Below are 17,822 nucleotides of genomic sequence, written 5' to 3' on the forward strand. Positions count from 1 at the left end.
ACATTTTTTTAATTAAAAAAATATAGGGGTGGTGATGTTTTAAACAGTAGTTCCAAAATGCTGGTCTGTAAATCAGTGAATGCCCATGATGAATAATTTATTAATCTACCATGAAATCATAAAAGTAATAATGTGTGAATTTTCTATATTGTTGAATTTAATTTGAAGGGCCATCTTTTATTCTTGATTAAGTACTTTGTGTGGAGATATCAGTAGACAGTAGTTATCAATGTAATGTTTATTTACACAATGGGCAAAATTAGAAGTTGGCATCATTATGTCAATTCCTCCAATTTAGAGTCCTGAAATTCAAAGCACAGAATCACTGATTTAGACCTGGATTTTCTTCATGTTGAATAATCTGTTTTTAGGCATTATTCGGGAAGGCATTTCTCCTGTGTATTTCATGGTGTCGAGTAAGTGATGAATTATAGCTGAAGGCTTTTCCACATTCATTACATTCATAAGGTTTTTCTCCTGTGTGATGCCTCTGATGTTTCTTAAAGGATGAATCATGCCTGTAGGCTTTTCCACAGCGGTTGCATTCATACGCTTTCACTCCTGTATGAACAGTTTTATGGTTGCTAAGGTGTATCCTTTGCCTAAAGGCTTTCCCACATTCCTTACATTTGTAGGGTCTCTCCCCAGTATGGATTCTCTGGTGATGCGTTAGATAAGCTCTATGACTAAAGGTTTTACAACATGTGGTGCATGCGTAGGGCTTCTCCCCAGTATGAATTCTTATATGTTCACTAAGGTGTCTAATCTGTCTAAAGGTTTTCCCACATTCATTGCATGTAAAGGGTTTCTCTCCAGAATGAGTTCTCAAATGTTGGATCAAGCTAATGTTCTGGCTGAAAGCTTTCTGACATTTATCACATACATAGGGTTTCTCACCAGTGTGAGTTCTATGATGTTGATTAAGAGATGAGCGATGTCTGAAGGCTTTGCCACATTCTTCACATTCAAAGGGTTTCTCACCAGTATGGATTCTTTGGTGTGTGGTAAGGGATGCACTTTGACTAAAGGCCCTTCCGCATTCCTTACATCTGAAAGGTTTCTCACCAGTATGAATTCTCATGTGTTCGGTAAGGTGAATGGGTTGTTTGAAGACTTTTTCACATATATTACATTCATAGGTTTTTGTTCTTATGTAACTTGTTGGATGATTAATCAAATCTGATTTGTATTTGTTTCTCTTTCTAGGTGTGTCATATTTATGGTGCCTCTGTTCTATAACAGCATTTGAACTCACAATATTTTTGCCAAATTTGTAAGTTTCTTGGCCTCTCTTCTTATGGGTCAAGATGGTTTGTCTCACATCTCTTCCATGGCTATCCTGGTGGCTTTCTAACTCATGATCATATTTTGAGACTTTTCTCAATGTGGAATAAATGACATCATCCCTCATGAACCTTTCCATCATCATGCCATGATAGAACTGTTCCTGTAAAACGTCATTGTTTGCAGTTGACGCAGCTGTTTCTGTTTTACTCAAGTCTGAAAGAAATGGAAAAAATGCAAATAACTCATATTCATTATGCTTTGAAAAATCAATTATTATACTGGGTATGGACTAGAGATTTAGATAACAATACATATAAAGTACATGAAGTTTTGAGTATATTTAAATATGGTTAGGCAGTCTGGAGAGGTAATAGGAAATTAAGAAACAATGAACCAGGTAAAATGTGATTTTATATATAGGGTAAAAATTTGAATATTTTAGGCCTCTTCTTTCTATTAATACTAAATAATGAAGTTTCAGGGCTATGTCTTAACAGTGTCTTTTTAATTGATAACTATTGTTGGAAAACATTCTCAGAAAGGTAAAAAGATTTCCCTCTTCCCACTCCAGCTAGTTCAAAAATAAGGTTTGAGGGAATTCTCTGGTGGTCCAGTGGTTAGGACTCTGCTTTTACTGCCAAGGGCTCGGGTTCAATACCTGGTCAGGGAGCTAAGATCCCGCAAGCTGCATGGTGTGGCCAAAAAACAAACAAACAAAAAAATTTGAAGAACATTCACAAGAATGTCAAGCTGTCTTTTACTGAAGCTTATATTAATATCTACATATTGTTCTGCTTCCTGTAGTTATTAATCTGTCCCAGGAAGTGTTAATTATACAAAGGAGACTTGTAAGAAACCCAGACTTGTTGCTACTATGTTGCTACTATTGCTATGTTCTATGAAAATATCCTTTCTTTAAAGGATATTTAAAATTCTGACTGTTTTTTAAAAATAATTTATTGCACCATTACTAATATTTCAACTGACAGTTCCACATTCCTGAAAAGTATAACTTCTTGTAGGATTTTTGGTTAACACAGAAGGATCAGCGGTACTTCCAAATTCCAAATTCTAAATGAATAGATGCAAAAATAAAGTCTATGTTCTGCAGGCCCCTGATTCTGGTCCTGGATCAGGGAGAAGGAAGAGGAGAAGAAGGAGACAGGGGAGGAGAGAACAGGCCATCTATGACCCCTTCCCAATTCGGTATCCAAGCTGAAGCAGGCCCAAGCTAGGGGAGGAGAGAAGATATAACTTTGAAGTTGGGAGTTTTTATTATTATACTGAATTACACATTTCACTAAAATCAGACTGTTCTTATTATTTAAAGGGACTGGACCACCTATGGGACCTCTCTGAGATTTCATCCAGAGGCAAGGAAAGAACATTCATGGTAGCTATTATTATTATTTTCATTATTATAAGTTGAAAAAGAGAAAACCCAGGAGAAGGTACAAATTATTGGAATTAATAACAGAGTGAAACAAGGTGGCTGGCTAGAAGATCAAAACCGGTTATGTTATTACACACTAGCAAAAAAGAGAAAACATAATTGAAAAAATTTATACCATTTAAAATAGCAGGGAATTCCCTGGCGGTCCAGTGGTTAGGACTCCGTGCTGTCACTGCCAAAGGCCCGGGTTCGATCCCTGGTTGGGGAACTAAGATCCCACCAGCTGTGCAGGGTGGCCAAAAAAATAAAATAAAATAGCAATAAAATATAAGCTCTTCAGGATGAATCTGACAAAAGATGTGCAATGTGTACAAGACTTTTATGGGGGAAAATCCTTTATTTTAAAAAAATTAGGAAATATCAGTAAGTGGAGCAATATACCACATTCCTGGACAGTAGGACTCAATATCATAATATCAATTCCCTCCCAAATTGATCTATAAATTCAATTCTATTCCAATCAAAATACCACCAGCGTATTTTTATGTGTGTGTGTGTGTGTGTGTAATTGATGCACTCATTATATAATTCATATGGAAAAGCAAGGGGCTAACAGTAGCCAGGACAATTTTGAAGAATAAGATATTAAGTCTCACTATGAAATATAGTAATTAAGAGCCTGGCATTAGAAACTTGGCAGGTGACAGAGTGGCATTAACTATTCAATAATTGGTTCTTGGACTGATTATCCACATGTAAAAAGTTAAACTAGAACCTCACCTCATACTACATATAAAATAAATTCAGATTTAACCTAAGTATGAAAATCAAAATCTTAAAGATATAAAATAATATATATTTTTTCCTATAAATCAATAAGGGAAAAAGATAATATAAAAATTCACAAAGGATATAAACAAGTAATTTACAGAAAAGGAATCCTGGATAGATGGCCAATAAACATGAAAAATATGCTCCCTCTTATTAGTAATCAGGAAAATGGAAAAAACCAACAAGATATTCACCCACTGAATTTATAAAAATGTGAAACTTTGACAATGCCAAGTGTTGACAAAGATGCTGAGTTCTGGAACCTCTCAAAACCTGCTGATAGGAGTACTAATCGGTGCAACTAGTTTGAAGAACAGTTCTGTAAAACCTAGCAAAATGAAGGTGACCCAACAAGTCTGCTTCTATCAAATATCTCAGAGAAACATGAGAAGCTTTACACAAAGTTTTACTCCAGTATCTTTGTAATCCCCAAATTTAGAAACAGTACAAATGTCTATCAACAGGAAAATGGATAAATTGTGCTTTATTAATTCAACAGAAATGAATGAACCAGAACAATATGGATAAATATCAACGGTGTTGAATGAGAAAAGCAAGTGGAAAAGTATATATACCATTTATTTAAAGAATAAGAACATGCAAAACAGCATTTTATATTGCTTGGGGATATACACATGCAATACAAGTATGAAGATACATATACAAATGAAAATATTTAAACTCAGAAGAGTTGGTTGTTTCAAAAGGTAGGAGGGGAATAGCGGGGCTTAAACTCTGTTTTATTTCTTAATCTAGGTGGAAGTTACATAGAAATTTATTATAATGTTCTCTATGCCTTTCTGAATATCTAAAATATTTCATAATAAAAGCAAAGTTTAAGGAGATTGTTAAAAACCATTGGATTTGATGAGAAGGAATCCTGTGGTAATTTCTCTTGCAGGACTTTCCATAAAATAGTTATTACAATAAATAAAGATACTTGAGTTAAAGGGAGAGTGAGAATCAAAGCTAGGATTGTAAACTGAAAAATTGGTGAAAAGTAGAAATAGAATGCAAGAGAGAAGATTAAAGATTTGTAGAATGCAGTGAGAGCCCTGAAAAGAGATCTGTTTTCTTTGAGGAGAGACCACGTACATCTGACTGCTTAGGGAAAGGAGCTTTCGACTGGCAGACTTTAGGATACTGAAGAAAGAAGGAAAATCAAGTTTAACCTTAATGAAGAGAAGACTCTTTTCCCTCCAACTTCAGAGACTTTTGCAAGGTTAGGTGAAGGAAAGGCATGCAAAGGGAGGGGTAAAATCGGGTTCAGTGCATGCCTGTCCACCCTCTCTGCCTTCCCGCAGCCTGGGAAGATGCTGGGCGCTCTGGCCTACATATTGAAAGGCACCATCTGCCTTGGTCTCACCTGAACTGGGATCTCCTGGGCCTTCTTTCTCTGTCATCCATGGCGCTTCTCCTTTCTCCAACTGGGAAATCACACTAGGTTTGGAAAGTTGACATCCTACTTATGGAGTGAAAAAAAGGGTATAAATATTTATACTGAGGTCTAAGAACCATCCCTGGAATGTAGTTCCAATCCTCTGGTATTTAGGGTCTCTGAAAACAGAAAGGGGCACCACAGCATTTTTTTTCTGTTCTCACTCTACAAAGTAAAACTGTTCCCCCAAGGGAGGAGATTCAGGTATGCTCTGGCTTGATTTTCAAAGGAATGAGACATCTATCTCCAACACAGAACCCAAGGCCAGGCTCCAGGGAATCTACAGCATTTAATAATTTAGGAATAGTGACTGTCCTGTAATGGGCAGGTTTCGGGACGTATGTGTAACCCATGCTTACCCACTGAGACCAGGTTCCCATAGTTCTCCAGCATCACCTCCCGGTACAGATTCTGGTGAGCAGGGGCCAGCTGCCCCCACTCCTCCTGGGTGAAGTCCACAGATATGTCCTTGAAGGTCAACAGTTCCTAGGATATCAAATATGTTCCTTTTCAGTCTGAGACCACCTCCATCAAGATCCAAGATGTTCTTACAGTATTCTAAATTCTGAGAGATTCTAAACTAGTTTCACTGGGAGCCTCCTCTGGATCTGTTTGGTGATTCTCGGAGACTACCATAAATAATTAAACATATAGAAGGACAGATGGTCATATATGTCTTAGAAAAAAATTAAGCAGGATAAGGGGAACAGGGAGAGCCACAGTGAGGATGGGGAGGATCTTTCACGTAGGGTGGCTGGGGAAGGCCTTCCTAAAAGGGTGATATTTGAACAGAGACATGAACTCAGTGAGGAAGAGCCACGTGGAAATCTGAGGGGAGAGCCTTCCAGATGGGGACAAAGGACCTGAGGTGAGAGTGTCCTTGGCTTGTCTGAGGAAGAGGAGAGTAGCCAGCATTGCTGGAGGTGGGCTAGTGAAGGGGAATGCAAGGAGATGAGATCAGAGGGGCCGGGGGAGGGAAGAGAGAGGCTTTTAGCACTTACTGTCACAAAGACTAGTGCATCCCTGCTGAGTTGAAATTCTGGGGCCCTGCTGGAGTTTAATGCAAGGTGAACAAAACTGTCTGGAACTGTGGTCTAACCCCTCTCTAGCTCAAATACCGAAGAGGTAAAAAGGATCGGCCCCTCAGCAGTGGTGGCATGGGGCACTGGTAGTTGGGTTAATCAGAAGTGAACTCAATCAAATTAAAGTGTATCTCAGCCAGAGCTCAGCCACAGCTCTAGGAAAAATATGAATAATCAGTCCCTCACCTTAACCACCAGTCAGAGGAAAAGGCTTAGAGTCTTCTGTAAATAAATGGAACAAACAAAAGAAATAAACAGACTATATCCATGTATCTACCTATCCATATCTACCTTTATTTGTTAATTGTTTATTTAACAAGAGAAATTATTCCTTAGCCCAGATATTCATGTTTCATAGTTCAGGAACACAGGTCAGTGACAAACTTCATGCAACTCAACCCAAATAAATTCTTGACATTCTAAAATCACTTTGCAATCTGAAAGATACCAGCCTTCCTCATCGCCTCAAAATTTTTCATGGAACCACAATTTCTGTAGAAGTCTGCATATGCCTTCTTTCTTGGTTCAGCCAAAGCAATCCTGTAGAAAGCTGCAAACCCCAGGGATACAATGAATGCTCTAACAGTATGAAATAGCAGATGCTTGGCCAGGAGGCCATGCATCTGAGGTTTCATCAAAGAACTGGAAACCATGGTAGTTATTCACCTCAACACCAACGTCCTTCCAGGCTGATGGAGAAATGGACCTATCTATGTATATTTCATCCTCCACCGTTCTTTTATACACAATATCTGAACAACAATAAAAAATTATTAGGCATATAACGAAGGAGGAATATCTGACCAATAATCAAGAAAATAAAAACATAAGAAGCAAACACCTAGGTAACCAAGTCATTGGAATTAGCAGAAAAGAAGTTTAAAGAAATTATTAAAATATATGTTGAAGAGGGCTTCCCTGGTGGCACAGTGGTTAAGAACCTGCCTGCCAATTCAGGGGACACACGTTCAAGCCCTGGTCCAGGAAGATCCCACATGCTGCAGAGCAACTAAGCCCGTGCATCACAACTACTGAAGCCTGCGTGCCCTAGATCACAACTACTGAAGCCTGCGTGCCCTAGAGCCCATGTTCCACAACAAGAGAAGCCACCACAACGAGAAGCCTGCGCACCACAAGGAAGAGTAGCCCCCACTCCCTGCAACTAGAGAAAGCCTGCACACAGCAATGAAGACCCAACGCAGCCAAAAATAAATAAATAAATAAATAAATTTATTAAAAAAATAAAATATATGTTGAAGAATTTACAATAAAATATGGATAGAATAGGTGAAAATGTGGGGTTAATTGAGGAGAGAGATAGAAATGATAAAAAAGAACTAAAAGACAATTATACAAGTGAAAAATACAATATCTGAAAGATCCACTGGATGGGCTTAACAACAGATGGACCCTGATGAAGACAAAATCAGTGAAACTTAACACAGGTCAACAGATAGTATTCAAATGGAAGCACCAAGAGAGAAAAAGAAAAACAAAAAAACCCAAAAAATCTTGGGATAATATCAAGTAGTCTAATATACATGTAATGAAAATCTAAGAAGGAGAAGAGAGAACGAGCAGAAAAAAATATTTGAAGAAATAAAGGCTGAAAAATTTCCAAATTTGAGTAAAAACTCAACCCACAAATCCAAAAGCCAGCAAACCCTCCATGGGTGGGGGGGAAATTCAGAGAATATCATGTCTATGCACATCATTAAAACTGCTGAAGAGCAAAGATAAAAGGGAAGAACATAAAAGTAGTGAAAAAAAGGTAGGAAAGGAGGAACAAAAAAACCCAAGAAAAGTTGGTATAAAACAAAGGAACAAACAGAAAGACATGTCACATCTGGGGAAAGAATAAGAATAATAGCTGACTTCTCATCTGAAACAATACAAGCCACAAAATCATGGAACATCTTTAAAGTGCTTAAAAGAAAAACCAGTCACCCTAGAATTCTATACTCAGTAAAAGATTCTCAAATAGGAAGACCATATAAAGACATTTTTAGATCACCAAAGCTGTGAGAATTCATCATCAGAACACCCCCACTACAGGAAATGCTAAATGACATTCTTTAGGCTGAAGGGAAATAATGTCAGTTAGAAACTTGGAACTTGGTGGTGGGATAAATTGGGAGATACTGATTGACATATATACACTAATATGTATAAAATAGACAACTAATAAGAACCTGCTGTATAAAAAATAAATAAAATAAAATTCAAAAGTTCAAAAAAAAAAAACTTGGAACTAAAGGAAGGAATGAAAAGTGCTTGAATTGGTAAATGTGTGCAAAGATGAAAGGCTCGTTTTTTTTCCTTTTCTTAATTTCTTATAAGACAATTTACTGTTAAAAGCAAAAATAAGAACAATGTATTATGGGGTGTATAAGATGTAAAGTGAAAAGCATGATGACAATACACAAAGAATGGGAAGAGTAAATGGGAAAATAAGGCTTTCAAATTATATGTGAAAGAGTATAGTAGTAATTCAACTGTGACATGTGAAAAATGCATATTGTAATAACTAGAGCAACCACTAAAAACAAATGAAAGAAGTACAGCTAAAAAAGTCATTAGAGGACATAAAATAGAATACTAAAAAAACTGCACAATCCAAAAGAAGGCAGGAGAGGAATAAAGAAACAAAAGAATAGATTTGACAAATAGCAAACAAAGAACAAGAATATACACTTAAATCCCACCATATCAATGATTATGTAACTGTAAATGTACTAAGCAAGCACAACCCAGCTATATTTAAGAAGGTCACACTTTAAATATAAAGGCACAAATAAATTAAGTAAAAGAATGAGGGACTTTCCTGGTGGCGCAGTGGTTAAGAATCCACCTGCCAATGCAGGGGACACAGGTTTGATCCCTGGTCCGGGAAGATCCCACATGCCACAGAACAACTAAGCCCATGCGCCACAACTACTGAGCCTGCACTCTAGAGCCCACAAACCACAACTACTGAGCCCACATGCCACAACTACTGAAGCCCGCGCACCCTAGAGCCCATGCTCCACAAGAGAAGCCACCACAATGAGAAGCCCGCGCACTGCATGAAGAGTAGCCCCCACTCGCCACAACTAGAGAAAGCCTGGGCGCGGCAACAAAGACCCAACGCAGCCAAAAATAAATAAATAAATTTTTAAAAAGAAAGTAAAAGAACGAGAAAAAGCTATCCTATACCAACAATAACTAAAAACACTGGAGGAGCTATGTTAAATCAGACAAAGTGGGCTTAGGAAAAAGACTATTATGAGGCATAAAGAAGAGACATTTCGTAATGATACATGGTCAGTCCATCAAGAAGACAACAATCCTATGTGTTTATGCACCTGATAACAGAATTCAAAATAAATAAAGCAGGGCCTCCCTGGTGGCGCAGTGGTTGAGAGTCCGCCTGCCGATGCAGGGGATACGGGTTCGTGCCCCGGTCTGGGAGGATCCCATATGCCGCGGAGCAACTAAGCCCGTGAGCCATGGCCGCTGAGCCTGCGCATCCGGAGCCTGTGCTCCGCAACGGGAGAGGCCACAACAGTGAGAGGCCCGCGTACCGCAAAAAAAAAAAAAAAAAAAGAAAAGAAAGAAAAAAAAATAAAATAAATAAATAAATAAAGCAGAGTTCACAGAACTAAAGGGAGATATAGACGAAACCATAATAATTAGAGATTTTAACACTCCTCTCAGTAAATGATGGAACAAGTAGACAAAAATTCATCAAGGATGTAAGTCTGAACAACCTATCAACCAACTTAACCTAACTGACATTTGTAGAGCACTATACCTAACCACTGCAGTGTATAAATTCTTTTTTTTTTGGATTCTTTTTTAAAGTAAACTTTTTATTTTGAGATTACAGATTTATTATATAATTTTAATTGTAGATTTACATGCAGTTGTAAGAAATAATGCAGAGATCCCATGTACTCTCTACTGGGGGTAAAACACAGTTTTAATTGGAAAGGGGCACAAGGGAACATTCTGAGATGGTGGAAATGCTCTATATCTTGATTTGGTTACATGGTATATACATATGTCAAAATAGAACTATGTACTCTCTTAAGTGTATTTTCCTATATGTAAATTACAACTCAATTTTAAGAAATTTAATCTTATCCCAGTGCTAAGAATCCCACCAGTTTTTGACAAATGTCAGGTGGTAAGAATTCCAGATAAGTGGAATGTAGATATAAGATACCTCTTCAAATAATTAGAATATTATTACTTCTTCCATATTACCAGAAATAACCCTGGAATACATTTCAATCCTAACAGGTGTTAGCATCTGAATTAACAGAGGAAACTGGGATTGTAAACAGCGAAAAAAATCACCGAGCAAGTAAATACAGGAGATGAGTTCAAATCCTGTACCATCTAATTTCAGAACCCAAGTTCTCACCTAAAACTCTCTTGTCCTCGAATAACATCTCCTCTTTAACAGTCTTCCCTTTCTCATTTATTCTACAGTTTTCCTTCTGTTTCACCTATGCTTCTACCAGGTGGTAAGGACACCGTTTCCACACCCTGTTGTAACCGCCCAACCTGTCTAATGTGTATGCTCTGTGGCCTGACCATTTCTTCTCTACTCACGTCTTTGGCTGCAGTTTGACCTCTGCTCCAGACACTATTCTAAGGGCCACCTCATGAAGTGATAGATGTACCTCACTAAAACTGTCAAAACTCTATTCTCACTAAGTTTGTTTTTGAGTATGAAATACTCATAAAAATTGAGGTTTATCGGACTTCCCTGGTGGTGCAGTGGTTAAGAATCCGCCTGCCAATGCAGGGGACATGGGTTCCATCCCTGGTCCGGGAAGATCCCACATGCCGCGGAGCAACTAAGCCCGTGCGCCACAACTACTGAGCCTGTGCTCTAGAGCCCACGAGCCACAACTACTGAGCCCACAAGCCACAACTACTGAAGCCCACACGCCTAGAGCCCATGCTCCGCAACAAGAGAAGCCACCGCAATGAGAAGCCCGCACACTGCAATGAAGAGTAGCCCCCACTCGCCCCAACTAGAGAAAGCCCACACACAGCAACAAAGACCCAATGCAGCCAAAAATAAATAAATAAATTATTTTTCTAAAATTGAGGTTTATCTTAGGTCCCAAGTTTTTAGGGGCTAGAATTATATCACTCATTTTGCTTTCTCTACAAAAATTCGCACAACGTTAGATCTAGATGTTGGTTAGAAACAAGCGTCTTCTATGAGTAAGGAAACTGCTGCCACTGCGGCCCAGTTTTCTGTAAAAGACTAACTTGCACTGAGTTCCCTGGGTGAAATTCGTTAGCCTTAATATACCCCAACTCCCCAGAAAAGGGCAAGTTATAATCTTAAAAACCAAAAAGCATGTCAAGAAAGTGACAGGAAACTTCGACCCACCTGGGAGTCTGTTGTCGGGGCCCCGGGAGTCACTTCATCCTTTAAACTTTCTCCCTGGGTCTCATCAGCATCCTGAGATAGCAGAGCTGAGGAAGGAAAAGAGCCAGAAAGTTTGCATCTCCCCAAACCCCCCAAATAGAAAAACTGCCTGTAGATCTGCTGAATATGGCCCCCCTCTCAAAACATTCACAGAGGGACATTCAGAGCAACTCAAGAGCAGACTGGAGCCTCCTTAATGAGGAGGATCTGCAGGGCACTGCTTTGGGCATTAATGTTTTTCCAATGGCCAGTGCTGGTCCAAAAGCACAGACCTACCAGGCCACTCCTTTGTTCAAAGGTTCCCAACAAGAAAGAAAAATACAAACACCTCCCATGGACTTCAAGGCACTCTATAATCTGCCTGAAGCACATTTTCCCAGCATTAGTTTCCTCTAACCACCATCCTTTATCTGTGGGACACATACACTGACCACATTCTTAACCCTTAGTTAGACTAGAACAGTCTCCATTCTCTGAACCACTCTTCAAGGTACCCACTTTTGTATCTTTTCCTCAATTCTTCCGTAAAAAAAACTTAGACATCTTTTAAGGCCCAATTCAATGCTATCTGCTTTGTGAAATTTTCTCTGATAAGTACAATCAGAAGAATGTTTCCTGTCTCTTGTCTTCCAAAAGAATTTTACCATAGAATGTATTTAGGCTACTTTCTATTCTTTTGATCTGAATATGAGTCTATCTCCATCAATTAATAATTAGCATTAGAGATCATTATTCATTTTTCCATCCATCAAGATGCTTAGCAGAGTCCCCTGCCTGACGGAGTTAGAATATAACAAATACAAGCTGGATGTGAAGTGTTATAGGTATGAACTAAGAGACCACATGAGACATACAAATTCCTCTGTCCACCCATCTATTCTGACCCAACCACCAAATACTGTGTAATCTTGGTTATGTTGTTTCCCACTGAACTCATATATTTCAAGGTAAAATGACAGTAACTAAGCATGTCATTCCTTCTTCCTGGCAGAAGATGAAAAGAAAGAAAAAAATATTGGTTTGGGGTTAAAATGACTGAAACTTGTGAAGGAAAACCACTGGAGGGCTTAAGAAAGTAGAAACCTTTGACCCCAATGTCTGTGAGTCACACTTACACACTTGGGAGCCGCTAGTGGGGAACACCCTGAATTCTGTCTTCCTGTCCTGTGTTTATTCGAGGACACGAGATGGGAGCAGCATGGCACACGTGTCGCAAAGATCCAGTGCTCAGAGCCCAACATTTTCTCTCACAGCTATCCCTTTCCCCAGAGCCATAAGCATGAGCCCCAAGGACCTCCTTTCCTCCAATCTTCTCCCCTAGAGACACCTCAGTGACGTGTGTACCTATCTTTCTGCAAGCAAACTGAGACCCCTTCCTCTACCTCCATCCCCTCCATCAGCCTCTCTCACCTTCTCCTTTAAACATCTTAGTCACGTCCTCCCACAGGGGCGCCCCTTCCTTGGCCTTCTGTGGATGGTGCAACTTCACCCAGGTGCTGGCCTCAGTGGGCAGGGTAATCAGGAGCTGCTGTAGCATGATGATGCCACCCGACTGGCCTTGTCCACTTCTGGGGAGGACACTGCCAGAGCCTCTGCTGAGATGCCTCACAGCTGTATGGTCCTCCTCTGATCACAATCTCCTGCCCTCAGGACTTTGGCGTGTCCCTGCGGCACCAGAACCTGGGGGCTCCTAGAGGCTAATATGGCTTTAACAGCCCTGAAAGAGTGACTCCTTTCTGAAATTAAGTACTGCCTGCTTGGGAGGTGGCCGGTTGAGTAGGTCTGAGTACATGCCTCTTCATATTCTTCCAGAGGAGCAAAAGGCAGGAGAGGAGGGATCCAGAAAACTGATCATACAGCTAGAACTCCAGAACTTGCAGAAATATATTTAGAACTGCAAAAGATCCAAAAACAAAGATGTGGCATCAATGTGGAAATAAGTATAATTGGTGCTTTGGATGTGGCTTTAATTTCCAGTTCTATACACACTTTCATAAACAGCCAGTGACACACAAACACCAAGGATACACAAACATACACAGTCCCTGCCTTGACTTCCTTCCTTGTAAGCTGCATGCATCTTCTGCCTGGATACAGACTTGGGAGTTAAGAGGGCAAGCTTAGAAACCAGACAGCCTGGGTTAGAATCCTGACACTTGCACTTCAAAGCTCTAAGACACTTCAATTCTCTGAGCTTGTCTCATCATCTAAAAATGCAGATAATAAATGTACTTCATAGGGCTGTAACAATGTTGGGAATACAGTACCTTCATAGACATTATTAGAAACCTTTTGCTTTAATGTTGCAATCATAGCATTACCTTTTAAAATTATTTTTTAAAAACAATTACAGATCTGATTTAAACTTCAAGTATCTCAACTGATGGAATAATCACATAGCTGTGTTTTCACACGGGCAAGTAGTGACAGACACATCACCACCCACGTGGATGCCCAGCAGCTGGCAAGTCCTTTTAACCTCTGGGTTAAGATACATCCTGCTTTCAGAAACGTTCAATTGGGAGAGAGGGGTATGTCTTCAAACGGAGAAAATATAGTACTTTGAATATAATGAGGACTACTGCATAACTGTTTGTAGCAGGAAAATTTGGAAACAGCCCAAATTCATCATCTCATTGAAACCCCTGGCATCTGAACATATGCCTCCACAGCGACCAGGTCCAGTGTATCCCGGCCCCAAGAACAGTCATAGTCCTAGCTCCCTGGAAAGGGAATTGGCCTAACTTTTTGGAGTTTGTGGGGCAGGGTGTTTGGCTTCTTGTTTTCAGCTGTGACTGATGCAGAGAAAGGAGCTGCATCCTATGGATAGGAGCATGTGGAAAATATCCTAACCCTGAATAGATAAAAAGTAAAATGGCTTGTTACCAAAGCGAGGAAACTTTCGAATCTTATGAAATGGTTAAAAACAGAGAAGCTTCATTTCGAGATGCCCCTTCTCACTGCTCCCAGACGTGCCTCCCTCGGACTTAGAGACTTGCAGACACAGGCAGCTTAGCTTCCTACTCACCAGACCGGCCTTGGACGCTGGCAGGACGAGAGATGGGGGCGTGAGAGAGCCCGTTCTTGAGGCTTTCAGCTCCAGAGGGTGTCTCTTTAGAGAAGGGCCGTGGGTGACGGATTTTGTTCTTTCCCCGCCTTTTATAGACAGACCACATCCCCACCCAACACAATGATTCTTTTTAAAACGCCCAACGTTCACGCAGGCTTCCTTCGGAAGCTCAGAGGACTATCGGCCTCCGGACGGGACCGGGGAATCTTTTCCAAATTCCCGAGAGGCGGCCTAGGGCGGGTGCTGCGGCACCAGATGAACCCACCGCCCCTCCAAGGTATCCTTTCCTGGCCGCACCCCCGGGAGCGGGGCTTTGGGGGCCGCAATGCGAGGGGTGCCCAGAACCGGCTTCCTGCAGACCCGGGTGAGGATACAGCTCGCTGGCCGCTGCTTTGATGCCGGCCCGGTGGCAGCAGCCAGGCCCACCGGCGCCCAGCCTCCTGGGCCGCAGCCCGGGTGTCCCGGCGCCTCCACCCTCCCGGCGCGCCGTGGCCTTTGCCCGTGCCCCGGGTCGCTCTCGCCCGGGCCCTGGCGGGTTCGGGGTGCAGCCCCAGATGCTGCGGTGCAGCCACAAACCCCAGCGCCCGCCCTTCTTCCGGCGGCTCAGCACGCCTGGCCGCCCGCTCCGCCCACGGGGAGCCGCGAGGGCCCCGCCCTCTCCAGGGAGGCAGGCGCTCCTGAAAACCCGGAACCCGGACTCTGCCGGACTCCCCCACGGCACGCGTGCCTCCAGGGCTGCCAGACCCTGGTCAGCGGCCACCCAGGCGGACCGCCTGCGTTTCCTGACTGTGGTCGCAAGAGACTAGGTGGCCCGCCCAGCTCTACTGGTCGGGAAGCCCTTTCTCTGTCGTTCATTCATTCATTTATTCAACTATCTTCTGAGTGCCTAGATCTGCCACACATTGTTACAGGATCTGGGGAGACACCAGTTATCAAAACGCAGTCCCTGCTTTCTTGGATCTTAATTCTGGCAAAATTAAATAGATAATAATAATGTAGAAAGGGAAAATTGCCTGCCATTCCAGTAAACAACAAATTGCCTGCCATCAAGCCATCAGCCACTGCAGCCCTCCACTGAGAGGGGAATTCAGGATGGAGACAAACAGGAAACACTCTGCACTCTGGATACTGGCCCTAGATAGTTAAGATGCGTATCTAAGGAATAATTTCAATGAGCCCAGACTCTTGCATCTTCCCATAGATAGGAAAGCACTAAAATCATTAAGATTTTTTGAGATGTCCGTAGATTAACAGTAATCTTTTTATGTTTGACTACATGTCTTTCTTCAGCAAAAAATCCTATGTATCCTGGCTCCTCCCTTACCTCTTCAAAGCAGTTCCTCAGAGCTATCTGAGAGGCTGTCTCCCAGGCTATAGTCCTCAGCAAGTTCCCCAAATGAAAGTTAACATGCAAATTTTAGGTTGTGCACTTTTCTTCAGCCCACGATAAATAGAAAAATAAAGAGATAATCCCCCAAGTGATGGTAAGGGCTATGAAGAAAAAGGAGGCAGCATGTGGAGAGGGGGATAGGTGATGACTGGAGTTCCTCTTTCTGGTAACAGTGGGCTAGCGTCTTTATATCAACCCACCTCAGGAAACGACAATCAAATTAAAAAATAAAACTCTGGAATACATGCAGAGTATGTGAAGTTCTTAAAGGAATGTATTAATTTGCTAGGGCTGCTACAACAAAATACCACAGACTAGGTGGCTTAAATAATAGAAATTTATTTTCTCACAGTTTTGGAGGCTAAAAGCCCAGAATCCAGGTCTCAGCGGATTGGTTTCTCCTGAGGCTATTCTCCTTGGCTTACAAATGGCTCCCTTCTCCCTATGACCTCACATGGTCTTTCCTCTGTGTGCTTTCATGCCCCTAGTGTCTCTCTATGTGTCCAATTTTCTTCTTCTTCTTATAAGGACACTTCTTAAAATCTCCTTATATGAAGATTGGATTGGATTAGAGTATACCCCAATGCCTCATTCTAAATTAATCACCTCTTTAAAGTGACCAAGCTTAATCACTTGAATATGTGATTAAATACAGTCACATTCTGAAGTACTGGGGGTTAGGAGTCCAACATCTGAATTTTAGGGGGATGCTATTCAGCCCATAGCAAGCTGTCTAAGAGATGGCATGATATTAGGGAATTGCCAGACCAAAAGCTGGAAAGCCAGGATCCAGGGACATAATATGACTTGGAAGATGCTTTTGCTGAGGGTATTTACCTAACTGGAAAAATTATAATTTTTTTACTTCAGAGAAGAAAAAATAAATAAAATACAGTGTGTGGGGAGTGAAACAGAATACCCTCTGTATAATAACTGGGACCCCAAAGGGCTATACACTCAGGAGAAGAATGAATTGGAGGTGGAACAACTTCAGGGGAATTTACAGGCTAGGGTCAAATTGCCTGCCCAAGTCTTGATTTTGGTTTAAGGTGGGCTCTGACTGAGATGCTATCAGATGCCTGGCAAAAACAAATACAAATCCTCTCTGGAGGAAAGCATTATAATTATAGGCCTTAGATTGTTCCTACATGTAAGTTTTCATAGAAATGGTGAGTACAGAGTTAAAGATAAGCCAGTACACAGGGAAACTAGACTCCTAGTGAGTGTTTCAGAAGAAACACAAACAACAGAAATAGATCTACAAAGACAACTGCTTTTGGAATTACCAGATGCAAAGTATAAAATAATTTATGTTTTCTTTGTTGAAAGAAATAAAAGATAACTCAGACAGTTTTGGCAGATACCTGGAAACTATAAAAAGTGATATAACATATATTTTTAAAAAACTAAATAGAAACTCTATGACAAAGAAATACAGTAACAAAATTAAGAATTCATTGAATGCGTATAATGGCAGATTAGACATAGATAAATAGAGAATAAATGAAATGGAAGGTAGGTCAGAAGAGATTATCTAGAATGAAGCATTAAGAAACAAAGGATGTAATATATAGAAGAGGGAATAAGAGACATAGATGTTACAGTGAAAAGATCTAGCATAAGTTTAAGAGGAGAGACAGAGACAGTATTTGAAGAGATAATGGCTAAATATTTTTCAATACCTGTGAAAGCAAAAAGATCACAGATTTAAGAAGCCAAATAACTCTCTAATTAGTTAAATAAAAAGAAATCTACACCTAGACACATCATAGTGAAACTGAGAAAAACTAAAGACAAAGAGAAAATCTTAAAAGTGTCTGTGGTAGTTTTAAAATATGCCCATTCCTTCCTCCCTCTCCCCTTGAATGTGAGTCAGACTAACTTCTAAAGAATAAAA

General features: G+C 40.7%; 1 protein-coding gene across 4 annotated transcripts; it reads right to left on the reverse strand.

Annotated features, from left to right (window-relative positions):
* Positions 1 to 223: 223 nt before the first annotated feature.
* Positions 224 to 15,133, reverse strand: ZFP69 (ZFP69 zinc finger protein). Of its 4 annotated transcripts, none has more exons than XM_081223908.1 (7): positions 14,494 to 15,133; positions 12,876 to 13,359; positions 11,427 to 11,512; positions 5,309 to 5,435; positions 4,878 to 4,973; positions 2,856 to 2,963; positions 224 to 1,500 (listed from the first exon to the last, which is right to left on the reverse strand). In XM_081223908.1, exons 2-7 carry the CDS (start codon positions 13,000 to 13,002, stop codon positions 368 to 370), a joined length of 1,677 nt encoding a protein of 558 aa, XP_081080034.1. In that variant the 5' UTR covers positions 13,003 to 13,359; positions 14,494 to 15,133; the 3' UTR covers positions 224 to 367. The 4 variants fall into 4 exon arrangements, with proteins under 4 accessions (XP_081080034.1, XP_081080033.1, XP_081080035.1 ...); XM_081223907.1 differs by having other exon boundaries at positions 4,878 to 4,976; XM_081223909.1 differs by lacking the exon at positions 2,856 to 2,963 and having other exon boundaries at positions 4,878 to 4,976.
* Between the last annotated feature and the right edge of the window lie 2,689 nt (positions 15,134 to 17,822).

The sequence above is a fragment of the Mesoplodon bidens genome, assembly GCF_964165515.1.
Source record: "Mesoplodon bidens genome assembly, chromosome: 2".
Lineage (NCBI taxonomy): Eukaryota > Metazoa > Chordata > Mammalia > Artiodactyla > Ziphiidae > Mesoplodon > Mesoplodon bidens.